The 22,369-nt window shown below is 39.8% G+C and overlaps 2 protein-coding genes across 7 annotated transcripts in view; both read right to left on the minus strand.

The window, feature by feature from the left end:
- Positions 1–10,992, minus strand: part of hmgxb4a (HMG box domain containing 4a) — a 30,984-nt gene extending 19,992 nt beyond the window's left edge. Inside the window, exons 1-5 of one of the 3 annotated variants that reach the window (XM_061885363.1) lie at positions 10,711–10,987; positions 10,260–10,340; positions 9,943–10,079; positions 5,033–5,108; positions 1,373–1,948 (exon numbers count right to left, since the gene is read on the minus strand). In XM_061885363.1, the coding sequence (XP_061741347.1) occupies positions 1,373–1,948; positions 5,033–5,108; positions 9,943–10,079; positions 10,260–10,311 (841 nt within the window). In that variant the 5' untranslated portion in view covers positions 10,312–10,340; positions 10,711–10,987. Of the gene's footprint in view, positions 1–1,372; positions 1,949–5,032; positions 5,109–9,942; positions 10,080–10,259; positions 10,341–10,710 lie in introns of all 3 variants that reach the window. The other 2 variants (XM_061885362.1, XM_061885364.1) reach the window with 2 other exon arrangements.
- A 130-nt stretch (positions 10,993–11,122) lies between these two features.
- The window catches only part of ankrd54 (ankyrin repeat domain 54), a 28,096-nt gene continuing 16,849 nt past the window's right edge, over positions 11,123–22,369 (minus strand). For 2 of the 4 annotated variants that reach the window (XM_061885370.1, XM_061885367.1), the window contains one exon: positions 11,123–13,690. In XM_061885370.1, the coding sequence (XP_061741354.1) occupies positions 13,616–13,690 (75 nt within the window). In that variant the 3' untranslated portion in view covers positions 11,123–13,615. The remainder of the gene's footprint in view (positions 13,691–22,369) is intronic. The other 2 variants (XR_009803978.1, XM_061885368.1) reach the window with 2 other exon arrangements.

Genomic DNA, 22,369 nt, shown 5'->3' on the forward strand with positions numbered 1-22,369 from the left:
TCTCTGTGTTTGTGTCTTTATAATGTCTCATGGTATTTGACCCTGACAGATATATTTACATGAGTTGTCCAACATTTCTAGAAAAATATCATTATACCATACTTTAAATATTAAACATTTTCCAGGGCATGGAAATACAATTTTTCCAGGTTTTCTTTGAGAGTATTTACAGAGCATCCAATTGATCGCAACTGGACTGTTTGGTTTGTCTCAAAAGACGTTTCGCCTCTCATCCCAGTAGTCTTCATCAGTTCATGCTCCTAGACTTAGATTGGTCAGATCTAGTCTAGCGGCTTGAGCCAAAATCCCAAATATTTATTCTCCAAAACCAGGAGGGTGTGCCTGGGCAAGGATGGTTTCGCCCTATTGTAGTGAGAAAAACAACTGTCTTGATGCAAACGAGCAATCCTACTGTCAAAGCAAACAAAAGTCTACATGTAATTTCCTTTGTTAGCATTGAGGTATTATGTGGCAGAACCATCGCTGAGGATCGACAACTGCCAGTCCAAAATAGTGGGAATTACCCACATTAGCATTCCATTTAGTTGTAAAAAAAACAGCACATATGGCATTCTGGTCACATTCAGTTACTAATGTTCTGTGACCAGATTGTGTGTAACTCCAATTTAAATATAACAGGAGTTTGTTTCTAACTCATGTTATTAGTTGGAGGCTGAATTTGAGTTGAAAACATTCTGGTCACAGAAGGAGACTAAAATGCAATTTGTTTACAACTGAATGTAATCTGACCAATCTGAGTCTAAGACTAGCTGTGACCAATCTAAGTCTATGGTCATGAACTATAGAAGCCTACTCAGATGAGAGTCGAAACATCTTCTAAGCTAAACCAAATATTCCAGTTGCAATGGATTGAATGCCCTGAGATTACAAGGACCTGGATGAATGAGAACATCCATACACTTATTGACTGTATGTACCTAGTATGTCAAAAGACACCTGTAATTGCTTTCAACTGGGGATGGAGGACAGCAGCTGCCCCTGGAGATGAGCTTAGACGTTACAACTTCAAAATTGTCCAATAAGACCAGAAAAAAAATCACCGGTTGCTTTTTGGAAAAACTAAATCTACAGGCGTCTGAATACTCGCTAAGTTGGCAACACTGATGCCTAATGCTACTTTTTATTCTGTGGCTGACCAGGTATGAGTCAAAACACTGAAAAATGCATACGTGTGTACCTTATATATTGAACACGTATACGTAGGTAAATATACTTGCGCCTTATTAAGATGAAGAGGGGAATGTGAAGCAGTGCGCTATAGATGTTGCGACCAGTCATTTTAGACGTTCATACAGCCACCTTAAACCGATATGTTTATTTGTGAAGTTCAATGCAATTAAGGGGTGCTTACCTTCCACTTCCACCTCTTTCCCCACTACCGGCAGAGGATCTCGACTGTGTTGTTGCTTCTTTTTGGGTGACTTTGACCGCATCCGATCGGGATCCTTCTCCTTCTTCACTTTGGACAAGTGTGGTGATACCGGGATAGTGTCTTCTTCCTCTTTCTTTGGCGACATGATCAGTTTCATTTTCAGTCCGTCAGCCTCCCGTAACGTTAACGGCTCCTCTTTGGGAGCTCCCCCATGGAATAAGGATGACTTTGAGGATGATGAGGAGTGCTTCTTGGAGGAAGATAGCGATGAAGGCAAAGGGCGGGAGTGAGAAAAGGAGTGGCTACTTTTACTACCGCTGCTGCCGCCCTCCCGCTTGCGGTCTTTTGAAGAGTGTGAGGAGAAGGATGGATAGGAAGGTTTTTTGTGTAAGTGGGGATTGGGGTCTGATCCTGTGGCCAGTGGAGAGGTGATCGCTTGCAAAAGGCCCATAGCTGTATCTGCCGGGTGGGACGACGAGGAGGAAGATAGAGTCGGAGAGCGGTCTACAGATTTATGCTTCTTTTTGTGGAGGGGACGTCCCGAGCCATCATGGTCTGACACAACGATAAGGCACAAGGAGACAACAATTATAACATAATCCAATCTCATTCTACACAAAAACTATTGCAAGAAACTGTTATGCACGTCATTAAAAATTGACCACGATCAAAACATGACGGCCATTGATCAAAACATCTTTGAAAGGACTCGTTATAATAGCTATACTCAGAACGCAGCCTATTTTCCAAAGCATTTGGAGCGCAAAATGTAAATGCCAATACAATTTGCAGACATTTACTTTTTTGGAACGCAATGCTTGTCACCCTGTAAATGTGACTACCTTGAAATTTTACACACGGATGTTAAAAAAAATGTATGGTGGATTCAATCTCATTTGCATTAACAGTACGGCTGCAACGATTGATTAATTAGAAAAAAGATTAGGTTTAAAATATGCTGCTTTGAATAATTGATCATAAAACGTGATCAAATCCGGACCACATGGAGTACTGGGAACTATAAATATACGGACTTAGCGTGGCTGCTACAATAGAGCACACATGAGAGCTGTGGTGCGTTGGGGGAAGAGAAAAAAATCGGTGCAGCAGCAAATAGTGGAGATTTTTTTTTATATAATTGATTAAAAATGTTGAATTAAAAATCTTAGAAAATGTGGGGATTTCAAAAACTGTAAGCCATGATCATCAAAATTATAACAAATAAATACTTCACTTCGACTTGTCCAGGGTGTACCCCGCTTTATGCCCGGCTGAAGCTGAGACGGGCTCCAGCACCCCCCGCGATCCCGAAGGGAATAAGCGGTAGAAAATGGATGGATGGAAATACTTCACTTAGCATGTAATGAATTTATATCACATATTAATAGATATTAATTAATATCACATATTCAATTGAATTGATGAGTTTCACCTGTATTCTGAACCACAGACAAAAGCACCAAACACGAAAAATTGTTCAGTATTGTATAGTTCCCTAAACTGCACAACCTATTTAGCGTTACAGTAAAGCTGGAGCCAATCCCAGCTGATAACAATTCAAATTCACATTTAAAGTCATCAAGTAACTTAATTTCAAATACTTTGGCCCAGGCATGGATGTGGACCGCAAACATTTGTATAGTAACTCAGTGTTGGCGTTTACGCACATTTTGTGTCTTTTTACGCATTATAATCAGAAAGGACGCGCAATTTTAGAAGCTTGCGCGTCCCCTAACCGAAGGTTGTTTTTTTTTTACTGCCCGGTTTGCCTTTTTTTTTTTTTTTGATCCTTTATCGCATATATTTGCCAGATCAAATTTCCGTCTCTGTTTATTGCGTTTCTATTGGTCGTAAATTTTGATTCGCCAAAAGTTTTATCAATGACAAATACTGGCTCAGTTTGCACTCGGACAACTTTACGGCGAGGGGCTGTCAAAAACTTCACGGTAAACACTAAGCTGAGTGTAAACTCAACATTTTTAACTTCATCCTGTGCCATGTCTACAGTAAATTACTTGTTTTAGTCTTTGTGATTCCATGGAAACTTTTATCTCCCGCTGAAGCGACATTGTTCGAGGATGGAGATAGGCTAGCTGTTAGCGTCAAGTTAACCAGCACTTGACCAGACTCCACCACCCCAAAAACATACTTTGCAGGTCAACAAATGGAGAAAATATGTGACTTTTGTAGGGTTAATGTGCGAGGAGTGTTCAAAAGGAGTCTCTTGGAGAAGTGGCTGTCAAGTTAGCAAGTGTCGCTAGCATGACATCATCACCGTCATTGTTTACTGAAGCAGAAATGCTGACTCTAATTTTTATCCATAGACTTCTCATATTTAATTTTTTTTATCTATAGCAGAGATGGAAAAAGTGTGGCCCGGAGGCCAATTGTGGCCCACAGCTAATGTTTTAAAGGCCCACGGCACATTTTAAAAATACTATTAAAATAAACAAAAACATAACTAAAGTGGAATTAAAAACTTTACAGGTGAAGTTGCAATGTTGACTAATTAAACAAAGCTGTTTTTTTCTTTAAAACGGTCATTGCTCAAAACATAATATTGAATCAAAATCAATGTTTTTATGAAATATTGACCTACTCAAGGCTCTGATTACTTCACTTCAAATGTTCCACTTTGAAAAATATTTTTTGTGGAAGACTTTGCATATTGTGTGTTTGCCATAAAAAACAGTTTACTTTGACAAAAAGGGCAAAAAAACAGACAAACAAAAAAAACAACGTAAAAAAATCTACTTAGAATTGACGGATAGATGTGAAGTTTGTGGACTCGAGAGATTTAAGGCTTGAAAAAATAATGTATGTATGACCCTATTTCTTGACCGAATCAAAATACTTTTTACACTTAGTGTACTGAAATAAATGCACCTACAAGTTATTAAATACAAACATAGAAAAAAATACTGGCAAAAATAAAGTTTAGATCCATGAAGGAAAGAAGAAAGTGAATGAATGTTTATAACTGAAGACATTTACATATGCATATGCTTAAAAATTTGTTTTCTTTTGTAGATTTTTTTAACAAATTAAGTAATGTTTATGACAACCGTTTTCCAAAACACAGCATAGAATGTGAGATATAACAGGATAAGGCATGTATTTATCATTTGTTTTCCAAACGGTTACAAACAAGTGGTACCCCAAAGTCACCATGGGACCCCATTTTTAAAATTCCTAGCGCCAACACTGTAACTACTAATTTACTGACACAGACAAGAGGCAAAAATTATGTGTAATATTCTTAAACAAACAACAATTCCTCATCACGCTCGAGCAAGGTACATTACAACACTGGCAGATTGATGTACTGACTTCATTCTGCTCTTTAATACACAAGTCTGGCATTTAGGGGTCATTGTAACAGCAGTCTAACATCACCACAATCATGCATAGTGTATTTTTTGAGTACTGATTTGGGACTGGTATTGAATAATATGTAAACAATACCCAATCAGGCCTAGTCCAGGGATAGCATGCAAACTGCATACAGAAAGATACAGATCCCAAAAAGCAACCGTGTTAATAAGAACACACAACACTGCCATTTCATGCACACATCATAGAAACAGCCAGGTAAAAAAATATATATAATTAAACACATTAAATCAGTTTACTACTCACCTCTGTAGTAGTAATCGTCACTATATTTCTTCTTCTTTTTGTGTGAGTCTCCTGACATCATGAATAGCTCTGAATCCTAATGTGAAAATGAGACATTTCAGACATACAGTGTCATCAATCAAAACTCATTAACATGTTTTTTAACACGTGTCAAACTATAGGCCTGCGGATCAGATCCAGCCTGCCGCATCGTTTTATTGTGTCCTGCGAAATCCCGTAAATAAGGTGTCAATAGAGCACTTAATTGTTCTTACAAAACCCAACACCAGTGAGGTTGATACGTTGTGTAAATCGTAAACAAACAAAATACATTGATTTGCAAATCCTCTTCAATCAATATTCAATTGACTGGACTGCAAAGACAAGATACTCAACGTTCGAACTGGAAAACTTTATTTTTTGTAAATATTAGCTCATTTGGAATATGATGCCTGCAACATGTATCAAAAAAGCAGGTACAAGTGGCAAAAAGACTGAGAAAGTTGAGGAATGCTCATCAAACACTTGTTTGGAACATCCCACAGGTGAACAGGCTGATTTAGAACAGGCAGGTGCCATGATTGGGTATAAAAGCAGCTTCAATTACATGCTCAGTCATTCACAAACAAGGATGGGGCATGGGTCACCACTTTGTGAACAAATGCGTGAGCAAATTGTCCAACAGTTTAAGAACAACATTTCTCAACCAGCTATTGCAAGGAAATTAGGGATTTCACCATCTACGGTGCGTACTATAATCAAAAGGTTCAGAGAATCTGGAGAAATCACTACGCGTAAGCAGCCTTTGATCCCTAAGGCAGTACTGCATCAAAAAGCGACATTAGTGTGTAAAGAATATCACCACACAGGCTCAGGAACACTTCAGAAAACCACTGTCAGAAACTACAGTTCGTCGCTACATCTGGAAGTGCAATTTAAAACTCGAAAGCCATTTATCAACCAAGTGGAAATGTGTTCTGTGGTCTGACAAGTCCACATTTCAAATTTTTGTTGAAAACTGTGGACGTTGTGTCCTCCGGCCCAAAGAGGAAAATAACCATCCGGATTGTTATAGGCATAAAGATGAAAAGCCTGCATCTATAATGGTATGGGGGTTTATTAGTGCCCAAGGCATGGGTAACTTACACATTTGTGAAGGCACCATTAATGCTGAAAGGTACATACAGGTTTTGGACGCCCCTGCTAATTTCAGCAAGACAATGCCAAGCCACGTGTTACAACAGCGTGGCTTCACAGGAAAAGAGTGCGGGTACTAGACTGGCCTGTCTGTAGTTCAGACCTGTCTCCCATTGAAAATGTGTGGCGTATTATGAAGCCTAAAATATGACAACGGAGAAGCCGGACTGTTGAACATCTTAAGCTGTACATCAAGCACGAACGGGAAATAATTCCACCTGAAAAGCTTAAAAAATTGGTCTCCTCTGTTCCCGAACGTTTACTGAGTGTTGTTAAAAGGAAAGGCCATGTAAAACAGAGGTAAAAATGCCCCTGTGACAACATTTTTGCAATGTGTTGCCGCCATTAAATTCTAAGTAAATGATTATTTGCAAAAAATAACAAGTTTCTTAGTTTGAACATTAAATATCTTGTCTTTGCAGTCTATTCAATTGAATATAAAAGCAAATCATCGTATTCTGTTTTTATTTACCATTTACAATCAATCAATCAAAACACAACGTGCCAACTTCACTAGTTTTGGGTTTTTCTACTAAACAAATTTGCTCTTTCAATTTTGACAGAAAACTTGCACATACTTTGTGTATTTTAAACTTTAATACTATTTGATCATGCAAAAAACATTAAAATGATTCCAAATATTTTTTGTTAAAATAAAAATGTCTATTTCATAATTTGCTTGTCAACCTAACTTATGATTTCAAAGCAAGTTATCCATCAATTTGGTAAGTTTTTTTTTTTTTTTTTTCAAATACATAGGCAGACGTATAATGAGTTGATTATACATTAAAATTCACATATACAGTACTTTGTGTGTATATATACACACACACACACACACACATCTATATATATATATATTTATACATATATATATATATATCCATCCATCATCTATCCAAGGTCGGGTTGCTGGGGCAGCAGCCTAAGCAGGGAAGCCCAGACTTCCCTCTCCCCAGCCACTTCGCCTAGCTCTTCCCGGGGGATCCCGAGGCGTTCCCAGGCCAGCCGGGAGCCATAGTCTTCCCAACGTGTCCTGGGTCTTCCCCGTGGCCTCCTACCGGTTGGACGTGCCCTAAACACCTCCCTAGGGAGGCGTTCGGGTGGCATCCTGACCAGATGCCCGAGCCACCTCATCTGGCTCCTCTCGATGTGAAGGAGCAGCGGCTTTGAGTTCCTCCCGGATGGCAGAGCTTCTAACCCTATCTCTAAGGGAGAGCCCCGCCACCCGGCGGAGGAAACTAGTTTCGGCAGCTTGTACCCGTGATCTTATCCTTTCGGTCATGACCCAAAGCTCATGACCATAGGTGAGGATGGGAACGTAGATCGACCGGTAAATTGAGAGCTTTGCCTTCCGGCTCAGCTCCTTCTTCACCCCAACGGATCAATACAGCCTCCGCATTACTGAAGACGCTGCACTGATCCGCCTGTCGATCTCACGATCCACTCTTCCCCCACTCGTGAACAAGACTCCTAGGTACTTGAACTCCTCCACTTGGGGCAGGGTCTCCTCCCCAACCCGGAGATGGCACTCCACCCTTTTCCGGGCGAGAACCATGGACTCGGACTTGGAGGTGCTGATTCTCATTCCGGTCGCTTCACACTCGGCTGCGAACCGATCCAGTGAGAGCTGAAGATCCCGGCCAGATGAAGCCATCAGGACCACATCATCTGCAAAAAGCAGTGACCTAATCCCGCGGCCACCAAACCGGAACCCCTCAACGCCTTGACTGCGTCTAGAAATTATGTCCATAAAAATTATGAACAGAATCGGTGACAAAAGACAGCCTTGGCCGAGTCCAACCCTCATATATATATATATATATATATATATATATATATATATATATATATATATATTCATTTATTCATTTTTTAAACGCTTGAGTGGTTCTTAAAGAAAACAATTTATACACATCTACATCTACATCATCATCATCATCATCATCATCATCATCATCATCATCATTCAGCACTGTTTAAAGGCCTACTGAAATGATCCATCCATCCATTTACTACCGCTTATTCCCTTTCGGGGTCACGGGGGGCGCTGGCGCCTATCTCAGCTACAATCGGGCAGAAGGCGGGGTACACCCTGGACAAGTCGCCATCTCATCGCAGGGCCAACACAGATAGACAGACAATGTTCACACACACATTCACACACTAGGGCCAATTTAGTGTTGCCAATCAACCTATCCCCAGGTGCATGTCTTTGGAGGTGGGAGGACGCCGGAGTACCCGGAGGGAACCCACGCATTTACGGGGAGAACATGCAAACTCCACACAGAAAGATTTTCTTATTCAAACGGGGATAGCAGGTCCATTCTATGTGTCATACTTGATCATTTCGCGATATTGCCATATTTTTGCTGAAAGGATTTAGTGGAGAACATCCACGATAACGTTCGCAACTGGAGAAAAGCCCTGCCTCTACCGGAAGTCGGTTTTTAAATATGCCATTCATTGAAGGTGCGGCTTATAACCCGGGCGGCTTGTAGCACGGAAAATACGGTATTCAGACCGAGACAACGACAATTTCCCCATTAATTTGGGCGAGGATGAAAGATTTGTGTTTGAGGATATTGATAGCGACGGACTCGAAAAAGAAAAAAAAAACAAGTTAAAAAAAAACGAGATTGCAATCGCGTTGCATTGAGACGGATTCATATGTTTTTAGAGACATTTACTAGGATAATTTACGGGAAATCCCTTATCTTTCTATTGTGTTGCTAGTGTTTTAGTGAGTTCAACAGTACGTCCACGGCCGGGTGTTGACGCGCAGTGTCTCAGGGAAGTTGACGGTTGCTGTACGGGAGGCACAAGCTCAGCTGATATCCGGAAAGAGGCGACTTTTTAACCACAATTTTCTCGCCGAAACCTGCTGGTTGACATTCGGTTGGGATCAATGTTCGCTGTGATCCATAGAAAAGTTTCACGTCTGTGAATTTTAAACAAAGAATCACTGTGTGTTTGTGTGGCTAAAGGCTAAAGCTTCCCAACTGCATCTTTTTACTTTGAGTTCTCCAATATTAATTGAACAAATTGCAAAAGATTCAGCAACACGGATGTCCAAAATACTGTGTAAATATGCCGTTAAAGCAGACGACTTTTAGCTGTGTGTGTACGCAGCGCTCATATTGGGGCGGGATGGCGTAGTGGGTAGAGCGGCCGGGCCAGAAACCTGAGGTTTGCAGGTTCGCTTCCCACCTATGGACATCAAAGTCGCTGCCGTTGTGTCTTTGGGCAGGACACTTCACCCTTTGCCCCCGGTGCCGCTCACACCGGTTAATGAATGATGAATGAATGATTGGTGGTGGTCGGAGGGGCCGTAGGCGCAAACTGGCAGCCACGCTTCCGTCAGTCTACCCCAGGGCAGCTGTGGCTACAGATGTAGCTTACCACCACCAGGTGTGAATGAATGATGGGTTCCCACTTCTCTGTGAGCGCTTTGAGTATATAACAATAGAAAAGCGCGATATAAATCTAATCCATTTGTATTATTATTATTATTATATTCATAACAGCCCGTGACGTCACGCGTACACGTCATCATTACGCGACGTTTTCAAGAAAAAAGTCCCGGGATATTTAAAATTGCAATTTAGTAAACTAAAAAGGCTGTATTGGCACGTGTTGCAATGGTAATATTTCATCATTGATTTATAAACTATCAGACTGCGTGGTGGGTAGTAGTGGGTTTCAATAGGCCTTTAAGATGTTTAAAATTTCACCTTTGGGCGTTTTTTGGAAGACTTGCGGACCTGAGCTGCAATTTCCTCTTCTTCTCGTAAAAGATCTTTGTACGACCTCCTTTTCTCTCTCTGGCTACGGCCGGCTACCAGACCCCTCTCTTCATCCATCCCAACATCTAAAACAAGGAACAAATGAGTATTACCATAAAAAGTCACATTGATTTCCACATTTTTTTTCCCATAAGTGCAAGTCTTACACAAAAATCTGTATTTTCCATTAATAGTAATAAACCATGGTGTTTCTGAGTTAAATATGACGCACAGTGACTGATTACAATGATATCAAATGCAATTACCCAGTTCTCCTTTAGTTTTAAATTCTTCAAAAGCCATTCTCTCAGATGTCATGAGCAGGATGGAGGCAGGAGGATGCTGGTCTGATAAAAAATATATATGAGAAACAAGTTAGTGGATTTATATCATGAAGAGTTTGAGTCATATTTTGAGCAAAGTGGAATAATGTTGCCATTATTATGACTGATTGCACATGTATTAATAACTACATATTAGCTGCAACATTGAAGATAAATCATACATTGGGCAGTCCAACCAACACCAAAGGGGAACGTCAAATTCAGACAAGTGGTCCATTATTTAATGACATAGTATGCGTATTAAAATGTATACATTGTGCTAACTAAAAACATTCCCGCCTACGTTTGTAATGACATATAAACACACCCCCTCTGTCCCATGAATGTGACCACCCGGCTTCCGGGGCAGCGCCAGCATTCGAATACCCCCTACCGTGAGTAGGCTCGCCTTGCCCGGGTAACCGTCTTAGGAGAGGCCGGTGCTTCCGTAACAGCTAGGCCGCAGTGTCCCTTCAATGAGCAGCACCATCGTGCAGACATGCCGTTTCTCTCATGTCTTCGTCCTTTCACTGTCGGTGCAACGGCAACTCTCAAAAATTATTAGAAGGTGTGGAAAATTGGGCTTGTCAAATATGAAATACCAAAATAAGGTCTCCAAATTACGCGGGTGCGGACGCCATTTTTAGGAACGGCGAAACAATACTTCTGTACGTGGGGGCGGGGCTTGTGCTCTGCAGCCAATCAGACCCGAGGAAGAACAAGCCGCGATTTAACAGCTCAGTTCAGTTGTTTCAATTGTACCACATTTCTCTACTATATTGTACCAACAAATACAAATAAAACAGTTAGTTATTCATAGGAATTTATTGAGTTAGGTATTTTGACCATATATTACACTGGTACAGGGGGAACTGCGCTCTTCTTTTTTATTTTATTTTGCAGATCATTCACAATCCCTATGTAAGACAAGGACACATGCTTTTGAATAGTAAATAAACGTTAGAAAAAGTCAGCTAAAAATAAAGTCCTATACGGCACTCTAAAAAACATCAAAACACCTCTATCAACGTTTTATATACGCGTTGTAAGTATACAGTCGCGTTTAAAAGTTTACATACACTTGTAAAGAACATAATATCATGGCTGTCTTGAGTGTCCAATAATTTATACAACTCTTATATTTTTTTGTGATAGAGTGATTGGAGCACATACTTGTTGGTCACAAAAAACATTCATGAAGTTTGGTTCTTTTATGAGTTTTTTATGGGTCTACTGAAAATGTGACAAAATATGCTGGGTAAAAAGCATACATACAGCAAATTCTTACCTCCAAATTCTTCAGGACAACCTAAAATCATCAGCCCGGAGGTTGGTTCTTGTGCGCAGTTGGGTGTTCCAACAGGACAATGACCCCAAACACATGTCAAAAGTGGTAAAGGAATAGCTAAATCAGGCTAGAATTAAGGTTTTAGAATGGCCTTTACAAAAGTCCTGACTTAAACACGTGGACAATGCTGAAGAAACAAGTCCATGTCAGAAAACCAACACATGTCAAGAGGAGTGGTCAAAAATTCAAGCAGAAACTTGCCAGAAGCTTATGGATGGCTATCAAAAGCGCTTTATTGCAGTGAAACTTGCCAATGTAAGCAAATATTTACATTGCTGTATGTATACTTTTAACCCAGGAGATTTGCTCACATTTTCAGTAGACCCATAATAAATTCAGAAAAGTATCTGCTCCAATCACTCTATCACAAAAAAACAAGAGTTGGAGAAATTATTGGAAACTCAAGACAGCCATGACATTAGGTTCTTTGAAAACTTTTGATCGCAACTGTATATGTAATGTAGGAACGGCCAGATTCATGTTAACACATAATATTTACCAATTTTGATAATTTTAAGCAAATGGCAGCACATTCATTTAATAGATGCATCGGAAAATTAGCTTTTTTTCCTCAACTCTTACTACTACGTTCATGCAGACTTCAGGAGAGACAACAACCACTTACTGTACAGTGTCTGCTCTCACATATTTATATATTTCTGGTTAGATAACAAAAACCTGGCAATCGTTAAAAAATTAAAAAAGGTGGTTGTGTGTTTCTCACCATCTCCCAGTCTAAGGTGGCTGTCAAAGTTGAGCAACTTCTCAGGTTTATGGCCACGACCTTCTACCGTCCAGGTGAGAGTCATGATTTATAATCGGGAATTAACTTTCACCAGCTCAGAGGGGAGGAATACATCCTCTGTGATCAATGCGCCGCTAAAACAGGTCCTTAACATTAGCGCTTATAATAGCAATATTGCTAATACTTTGTTTATCGTTGGGTCACAAAATGTAAATAGAGTATTGTTGGCAGTTTTTGGATGATTTTTAAAAGGGCGTAGTGAGCGGAATAGTGGAGCTCCAATTGAACCCATTGTGAGCTTATTTTGGCTAAAGTTTGTTTATGATTAGAAAGCATAAAAAAAGAAAATATGTGTCCTTGTCTTACATAAGGATTGTGAATGATGTGCAACATTTCCCCCCAAAAAGTGTAGTCCCCCTTTAAACATCAACATGCAATAAAAATGGAGAGTCATTGCAAGTTTCCTGTGATAAAGAAAAAAACAAGTCAAACATTAAAACTGCCTGCTCACATAGTTACAATATGCATGACGATAAAACAAAGGCAAGTCTTTAGGACTGAATCTGTCCTCCACCTTCCATACTGTTGTGCCTTCTGCATTTAAGGTCCAATGGGATTGTTGGCAAATTATCTGCATGAAACCAGGAACAATGCATTAAAACCAATTAAAAATTATGCATATTTACTTTCTGCTGCTGAACAGTCAGAAGTCACAAAATAAGTAATTACTGTTACTTTTTTGGCACAACTGGAGGTAGCTTTATGATGCGCCCTCTAAATTAAGTTGTCAAGAATTTAGTCTGAAAACAGAATTTATATGACGGACAAATTGAGGCATTTTAGAAAGGGATAGGGAAAGCTTTGGTCCACTAATAAAAGACAAATGGAGAAGAGAATAGAAACATTGTTGTTTTGGGTAAATTAAGGCCAAGTTTGCAATAATTCAGACTGTTCCACAAAATCTACTACCAACTACAAAAATATCATTAACACCTGATGGACAACTTTCAAACAGGAATACATTTGAGATCAGCAACAACACATGTGTTTTCTTCCTGATAACATACTTAAAATTCTCAAATGTTACACTTTACTCAACTGTGTGTTAATTACATTAAAGAGTAGTCCAGATTGTGAGAAGTGGTACCAGTATTCAGGGTAGAGGTTTGCTTGAAAAAAGTAACAAAGAAACCGCTTCTTTGTCCTCTACCTGTCTCCCAAATTCTGTTTCTGTAGGCTGAGTGAAGTGAAGCTGGCCAGTAAATCGGTCACCTCATCCACCTAAAATTTGAAAAAGTAAAAAAACATAGGATATAAATTTGTGACAAATCAGCAACGCGTTCTGTCGTTTGGACTCTTCTTATTTAGTGGTACCTCGGTTTTTGTTAGCAATACCTTCCGCCATTTTTCCCACACATACATGTAGTTTTAATCTTAGGGAGCTAACTCGCAACAGGTCTAGTAAACACGTACGGCAGGCTAACCGCACCACTAGTTATGCGAATATAGTAATACACGTTGGCTCCAATGACGTTAGGATGAGACAATCAGAGATTACAAAGAGAAACATAGCCAGGGCTTGTAATCTCGCCAGAAAGATGTCCAGGCATCGAGTAATTGTCTCTGGCCCCCTGCCTGGGAGAGGCAATGATGAGAGATATAGCAGATTAGTCTCTCTTAACAAGTGGCTGGATAGCTTCTGTAGACTACAGGGATTTACGTTTATTGATAATTGGCCCTCTTTCTGGGGCAAACCTGGCTTGCTGAGGAGAGACGGTCTTCACCCTAACCAGGAAGGCGCTATCCTCTTGTCTCGGAACATAGATTTCGCATTGAGCCACATTTGACTAACTGCACTAGAGCAAGCCCGGTCACAGGCAATTACAGAGCCTGCTAGCCTGGGTATGGAGTCAGTTAAGTTAGAACTAGCCAGCGCCAGGCTGGATGATCCCTGTACACATAGCAGTTTTCGTAGAATAATACACAACTCACAAAATGTTTTTTCTGCTATGACTATGACTACGTCAGAGTTAGACATGCGTTCTACTGAGGTGGCAAATTATGATGCGTTCAGTTTATCGCAGCGCCAAGTAGACAATCTGAAAATTCCCGTCATATCAATTCCTAGATATGGTCGTAATTATTTTAAGTACACTGCGCATAATAAACGCAACATTATTAATATTGCTACTACGGATCATTTTATCAACAACACCTTAAAACAGCCCACTACCTATAATATGGGCTTTCTAAACATCAGATCTTTGTCTCCCAAAACGTTATTAGTTAATGAGGTCATTAGAGACAACAACCTTAACGTCATCGGTCTTAGCGAAACCTGGCTTAAACCAGATGACTTTTTTGCGATAAATGAGGCATCCCCTCCTAACTATACGAATGCGCATATTGCCCGTCCCCTTAAAAGGGGAGGGGGGGGGGGGGGGGGGGTGTCGCACTAATATACAACGAAAACTTTAACTTTAGTCCTAACTTAAATAATAAATATAAATCTTTTGAGGTGCTTTCTATGAAGTCTGCCACACCTCTGCCTCTGTGTCTGGCCGTTATCTACCGCCCCCCAGGGCCATATTCGGACTTTATTAGTGAATTCTCAGAGTTTGTTGCTGATCTAGTGACGCACGCCGATAATATAATTATAATGGGGGACTTTAATATCCATATGAATACCCCATCGGACCCACCGTGCGTGGCGCTCCAGACTATAATTGATAGCTGTGGTCTTACACAAATAATAAATGAACCGACGCATCGCAGCGGTAATACGATAGACCTAGTGCTTGTCAGAGGTATCACCGTTTCCAAAGTTACGATACTCCCGTATACTAAAGTAATGTCCGATCACTACCTTATAAAATTCGAAGTTCAGACTCATGTTCGGCAAGCTAATAATAATAAAAACTGCTATAGCAGCCGCAACATTAATGCTGCCACAATGACGACTCTTGCTGACCTACTACCCTCGGTAATGGCACCGTTCCCAAAGTATGTGGGCTCTATTGATAACCTCACTAACAACTTCAATAACGCCCTGCGCGAAACCATTGATAGTATAGCACCGCTGAAGTTAAAAAAGGCGGCATGGTTTACTGAAGAAACTAAAGCTCAGAAATTATTATGTAGAAAGCTGGAACGCAAATGGCGCACGACTAAACTTGAGGTGCACCATCAAGCATGGTGTGATAGTTTAAGAACTTATAAACGCATGCTTACCTTAGCTAAAACTAATTATTACTCAAATATCATCCGCATTAATAAAAACAATCCAAAATTTTTGTTTAGTACAGTAGCATCGCTAACCCAACAAGGGACTCCTTCCAGTAGCTCCACCCATTCGGCAGATGACTTTATGAAGTTCTTTAATAAGAAAATTGAACTTATTAGAAAGGAGATTAAAGACAATGCGTCCCAGCTACAACTGGGTTATATTAACACAGATACGACTGTATATACGGCGGATACTGCAAATATCCAAAATAGTTTCTCTCGTTTTGATGAAATAACATTAGAATAATTGTTACAACGTGTAAATGGAATAAAACAAACAACATGTTTACTTGACCCACTTCCTGGGAAACTTATCAAGGAGCTTTTTGTATTATTAGGTCCATCAGTGCTAAATATTATAAACTTATCACTTTCCTCGGGCACTGTTCCCCTAGCATTCAAAAAAGCGGTTATTCATCCTCTCCTTAAAAGACCTAACCTCGATCCTGACCTCATGGTAAACTACCGACCGGTGTCTCACCTTCCCTTTATTTCGAAAATCCTCGAAAAAATTGTTGCAGAGCAGCTAAATGAACACTTAGCGTTTAACAATCTATGTGAAACCTTTCAATCCGGTTTCAGGGCAAATCACTCGACTGAGACAGCCCTCGCAAAATTGACTAATGATCTATTGCTAACGATGGACTCTGATGCGTCATCTATGTTGCTGCTCCTCGATCTTAGCGCTGCTTTCGATACCGTCGATCATAATATTTTATTAGAGCGTATCAAAAGACGAATTGGTATGTCAGACTCAGCCCTGTCTTGGTTTAACTCTTATCTTACTGATAGGATGCAGTGCGTCTCCCATAACAGTGTGACCTCGGACTATGTTAAGGTAACGTGTGGAGTTCCCCAGGGTTCGGTGCTTGGCCTTGTACTCTTCAGCATCTACATGCTGCCGCTAGGTGACGTCATACGCAAATACGGTATTAGCTTTCACTGCTATGCTGATGACACCCAACTCTACATGCCCCTAAAGCTGACCAACACGCCGGACTGTAGTCAGTTGGAGGCGTGTCTTAATGAAATTAAACAATGGATGTCCGCTAACTTTTTGCAACTTAACGCCAAAAAAACGGAAATGCTGATTATCGGTCCTGCTAGACACCGACCTCTATTTAATAATACAACTTTAACATTTGACAACCAAATAATAAAACAAGGTGACTCGGTAAAAAAATCTGGGTATTATTTTCGACCCAACTCTCTCCTTTGAGTCACACATTAAAAGCGTTACTAAAACGGCCTTCTTTCATCTCCGTAATATCGCAAAAATTCGCTCCATTTTGTCCACTAAAGACGCCGAGATCATTATCCATGCGTTTGTTACGTCTCGTCTCGATTACTGTAACGTATTATTTTCGGGTCTCCCCATGTCTAGCATTAAAAGATTACAGTTGGTACAAAATGCGGCTGCTAGACTTTTGACAAGAACTAGAAAGTTTGATCATATTACGCCTGTACTGGCTCACCTGCACTGGCTTCCTGTGCACTTAAGATGTGACTTTAAGGTTTTACTAATTACGTACAAAATACTACACGGTCTAGCTCCAGCCTATCTTGCCGATTGTATTGTACCATATGTCCCGGCAAGAAATCTGCGTTCAAAAGACTCCGGCTTATTAGTGATTCCTAGAGCCCAAAAAAAGTCTGCGGGCTATAGAGCGTTTTCCGTTCGGGCTCCAGTACTCTGGAATGCCCTCCCGGTAACAGTTTGAGATGCTACCTCAGTAGAAGCATTTAAGTCTCACCTTAAAACTCATCTGTATACTCTAGCCTTTAAATAGACCTCCTTTTTAGACCAGTTGATCTGCCGCTTCTTTTCTTTCTCCTATGTCCCCCCCTCCCTTGTGGAGGGGGTCCGGTCCGATAACCATGGATGAAGTACTGGCTGTCCAGAGTCGAGACCCAGGATGGACCGCTCGTCGGGACCCAGGATGGACCGCTCGCCTTTATCGATTGGGGACATCTCTACGCTGCTGACCCGCCTCCGCTTGAGATGGTCTCCTGTGGACGGGACTCTCGCTGCTGTCTTGGATCCGCTTTGAACTGAACTCTCGCGCCTGTGTTGGAGCCACTATGGATTGAACTTTCACAGTATCATGTTGGACCCGCTCGACATCCATTGCTTTCGGTCCCCTAGAGGGGGGGGGGGGTTGCCCACATCTGAGGTCCTCTCCAAGGTTTCTCATAGTCAGCATTGTCACTGGCGTCCCACTGGATGTGAATTCTCCCTGCCCACTGGGTGTGAGTTTTCCTCGCCCTTTTGTGGGTTCTTCCGAGGATGTTGTAGTCGTAATGATTTGTGCAGTCCTCTGAGACATTTGTGATTTGGGGCTATATAAATAAACATTGATTGATTGATTGATTGATTGAGTTTTGCGATTGTGCTATACAGGAAGGTAAAGCAGAATATAATGCTTTGTTGTCTTTAAACATGATAGCATGATGAAAATGCAGGTGGTTACTCTGTTAGATGCAGTTGATATACAGTATAAACAACAAATGTTGAACATGTTAAGAATGAATAATATTACAAATGGCAGTGAAAAAAAATATAATTTATTGGGACAGATTCAATATCATTATTGACATTGTTTAAAAATAGAGTTAGAGGGTTATTAGTCAGCATACACACACAGCTGGTCTAGCAGTACAACATAAGCGATCGATATTAGATTCCAGAGTTTGAGGACTATATGCTTGTAAGTAGAAATGCATTTGCTGTTTTATGTCAATTTTGTACAGGTAAAATCTCATATGTTAAACATTTGTACAAGTTTGAAACAATCAAAATGCTCATTTCTGTCAATGGGGCAGTCTATTGTATGTTAGCATAAGAGTGAGCCTTTATCCCGTATAAGTGGATGGCTTTTTGTTCAGTTCATACCAAAATGTATTGTTGATACCAAACTGTAATGTGCACTTCATGTATATCATAATGTATTTTCCTTCGTGGGCTCACTTATACAGTAACTTCATTCTGTATACTATAAATAAACAAGTTCGATGTTTTTTCATCTTGAATTTAAAAGACTGTTTACATATCTGCCAAACTAAATTCCAGGGCAGATTAATGTGTCAATATACCAGGGGTGTATAAAGTGTAGCCGGTGCTACTTTGTAGTCCTCAAACAATTAGCAAAAAAAATGCTACAAGAAAACAGATACATTGATACTAATACCAAATGACACAAATGTGTCTTTAACCTCATAAGGCCCAAGCTGTTTTTTTTACATGCTTTTTTAATTTCTCTTTGCTATTTGGGTTTATTGGACCCTAATTAGAATAATAAATAAGAATCATCTTTTGATATTATGTACTTCGTTAGACTGACCATATGTCCTCTTTTCCCTGGACATGTCTTCTTTTGCGGGGCTTTCCGGGCGGAGTTTCTTAAATGCCTCAAATGTCCGGCATTTTGAGTTAGGGTTGCGTGTATTTTCAATGTACGTTGAGGGTTAAGAAGGGTTTAAAAACAAATCAAATTGTTAAGGTGTGCGCACGCAGCAGCATTTATGCGGGAGGGGCAGAGACAGAGAGAGCGAGAGAGTTATGATAAACACGCCTGCGTTGCCAGGCTCTGCTTTTTATCGATATTTATCAGATTTAATTTATTATCTATAGCAGGGGTGTCAAAAGTGTGCCCCGGAGGCCATTTGCGGCCCACAGATAATGTTTTAAAGGCCCAGGGCACATCGTAAGAATACAATTAAAATAAACAAAAACAAAACAAAAGGTGAATAAAAAATAAATAATAAATCAAAGCTGTTTTTTTCTTTCAAACTTTCATTGCTCAAAACATAATATAGAATCAAAATGATAAATCAATGTTATTATGAATTATTGACCTATCCAAGATTTTGATTACTTCACATCTAATGTCCCACTTTGAAAAATAATTTTGGTGGAAGATTTTGCATATTTTGTGTGTTTGCCATAAAAAAAAAAAAAGTTTTATTTGACAAAAAGGTCGGAAAACAAACAAACAAACAAAAAAAAAATAAAATATTGTGATATTAGAAATATATATGAAGTTGATGTAGACTCCAGAGATTTAAGCGTTAAATATAAAATGTATGTATGCCCTGGCACACAATTATCATCATTTCATGACCGAAGCAAAACACTTTTTACACTTTTATGCTAAAATAAATACACCTACAACTTATCAAATAAAAACCTAGAAAAAACTACCAGCAACGGTAAAGTTTAGATCAATGAAGGAAAGAAGAAATTAAATGAATGTTTATAACTGAACACATTTACATATGTGTACAAATTTGTCTTTTTTTTTTTTTTACTCAATTAAGTAACGTTTATGACAACCTTTTTCCAAAACATAATATAGAAAGTGAAATATAACAGGACAATGCATATGTTTATCATTTGTTTTTGAAACGCTTACAAAAAAGTGGGACCCATTTTAAAAATTCCGAGCGCCAACACTGCTGTCAACAGAGGAGAAAAAATGCTTTATTTAAATAAATATATAATTTATAAAGCAAGTTGGAGTATCATTGGCAAATTTTCACCTAGTCCCGACTTTGGCGTGCAGCCCGCCTTAGCACGGATATATGTGTCCTCTTTTTGGTATTTTAGAATATGGTCAGCCTAACTTAGTCCATAAGTACACAAACGTGTACTTCATGTTAATTCTTATTTTTATACTTTGTTTCCCCAAATTCCATTGTATGTTATACTCTTCTGACACCACCAGATGGCAGTATAAGTGTCCACATAAGCGGCCATAAGACCCCAATTCAGTGGTGTACACAATTTAGGAAATAAGAGCTAAAAGGTGCTGTCCACGTATGGGGCCACTAAGCCTTTAGAAGTTTTTAAAAATATCTCACTTTTTTTTTTTTTTTTTTTTTTTTTTTTTTAGCGTTTTTGAAAAATACATGCCTTATAGGCAGTTATACAAATCATGCAAAGACCCCACCGCCACAAATGAGTTGCCTGTCAGTGAAGAACCTTGAAAACCTACTTATTTTTTACAATAAGAAAACATTTCAATTTAACTAATTCATTCCAGACCCTAGGAACAATAACACAAAACACACTTTACTAAAAGTACTTCCAGCTTTAAATGCACATGTCTGATCTCACTTTGACCTTCTGACTGGTCAAAGACTTGTTATCTTTTAACCTGCCTATTGTACAGCACTTTGGCTACACCTGTGGTAAATTTTAAATGTGCGTTATAAATAAAGTTGATTTGATTTGATGAGGCGAAAGGACACGAGAAAGCCTCTCATACATTCCTACCAGTTCAATGTTTTTTCCTCAACTTCTTTATCAAAGTGCTAGATCTCACAACCTTCTTTTGCCATGCTTCACATGATAGGCTTTGCTTTCTGTGTCATATTCCATTAGTTCTGGTTCTGTGCTCTTATTTTGTTATATTTGTTTCCTGTTTTGTGGACAATGCATTGCCTTTACTCTGGTCTGAACAGCATCTCATCAGCAATCAGGAGTAGAGATGTCCGATGATGGCTTTTTTGCCGATATCCGATATTCTGATATTGTCCAACTCTTAATTACCGATTTCGATACCAACCGATACCGATATATACAGTCGTGGAATGAACACATTATTATGCTTAATTTTGTTGTGATGCCCCGTTGGATGCATTAAACAATGTAACAAGGTTTTCCAAAATAAATCAACTCAAGTTATGGAAAAAAATGCCAACATGGCACTGCCATATTTATTATTGAAGTCACAAAGTGCATTATTGTTTTTTAACATGCCTCAAAACAGCAGCTTGGAATTTGGGACATGCTCTCCCTGAGAGGGCAAGAGGAGTTTGAAGTGGGCGGGTTAGGAGGGAGCGGGGGGTGTATATTGTAGCTTCCCGGAAGAGTTAGTGCTGCAAGGGATACTGGATATTGGTTACGTTGTGTTTATGTTGTGTTACGGTGCAGATGTTATCCCTAAATGTGTTTGTCATTTTTGTTTGGTGTGGGTTCACAGTGTAGCGCATATTTGTAACAGTGTTAAAGTTGTTTGTACGGCCACCCTAAGTGTGACCTGTATGGCTGTTGATCAAGAATGCTTGCATTCACTAATGTGTGTGAGAAGCAGTAGATGTTACGTGACTGAGCCGGGACTCAAAGGCAGTGCCTGTAAGGTTTATTGACGCTCTGTATTTCTCCCTACGTCTGTGTACCACTCCATACAGCAACATTTTAAAAAGTCATAAATTTTAGTTTTTGAAACAGATACCGATTATTTCCGATATTACATTTTAAAGCATTTATCGGCCGATATTATCTTCAGTCCGATATAATCGGACATCTCTAATCAGGAGGGTTCTTTACTTATTCAGTACTTCATCATTCAGATTTGTATATTAGATGCATTCTCATACATCTCTTGTTGCATTCCAAGTCTTTATTTTTTGTTTGTTTTATTCAAGACTTTTTCCTTCCCAGCTTTCGCAGATCTTGACATCTTTGGCACCACGGTGGATTATTTTGCAGTCATACTTTATTTTAAGGGACGGGGTGGCGCAGTGGGGAGAGTGGCCGTGCGCAACCCGAGCGTCCCTGGTTCAATTCCCACCTAGTACCAACCTCGTCACGTCCGTTGTGTCCTGAGCAAGACACTTCACCCTTGCTCCTGATGGGTGCTGGTTGGCGCCTTGCATGGCAGCTCCCTCCAT

This window comes from Nerophis ophidion, linkage group LG23, assembly GCF_033978795.1.
Source record: "Nerophis ophidion isolate RoL-2023_Sa linkage group LG23, RoL_Noph_v1.0, whole genome shotgun sequence".
NCBI classification, from domain to species: domain Eukaryota; kingdom Metazoa; phylum Chordata; class Actinopteri; order Syngnathiformes; family Syngnathidae; genus Nerophis; species Nerophis ophidion.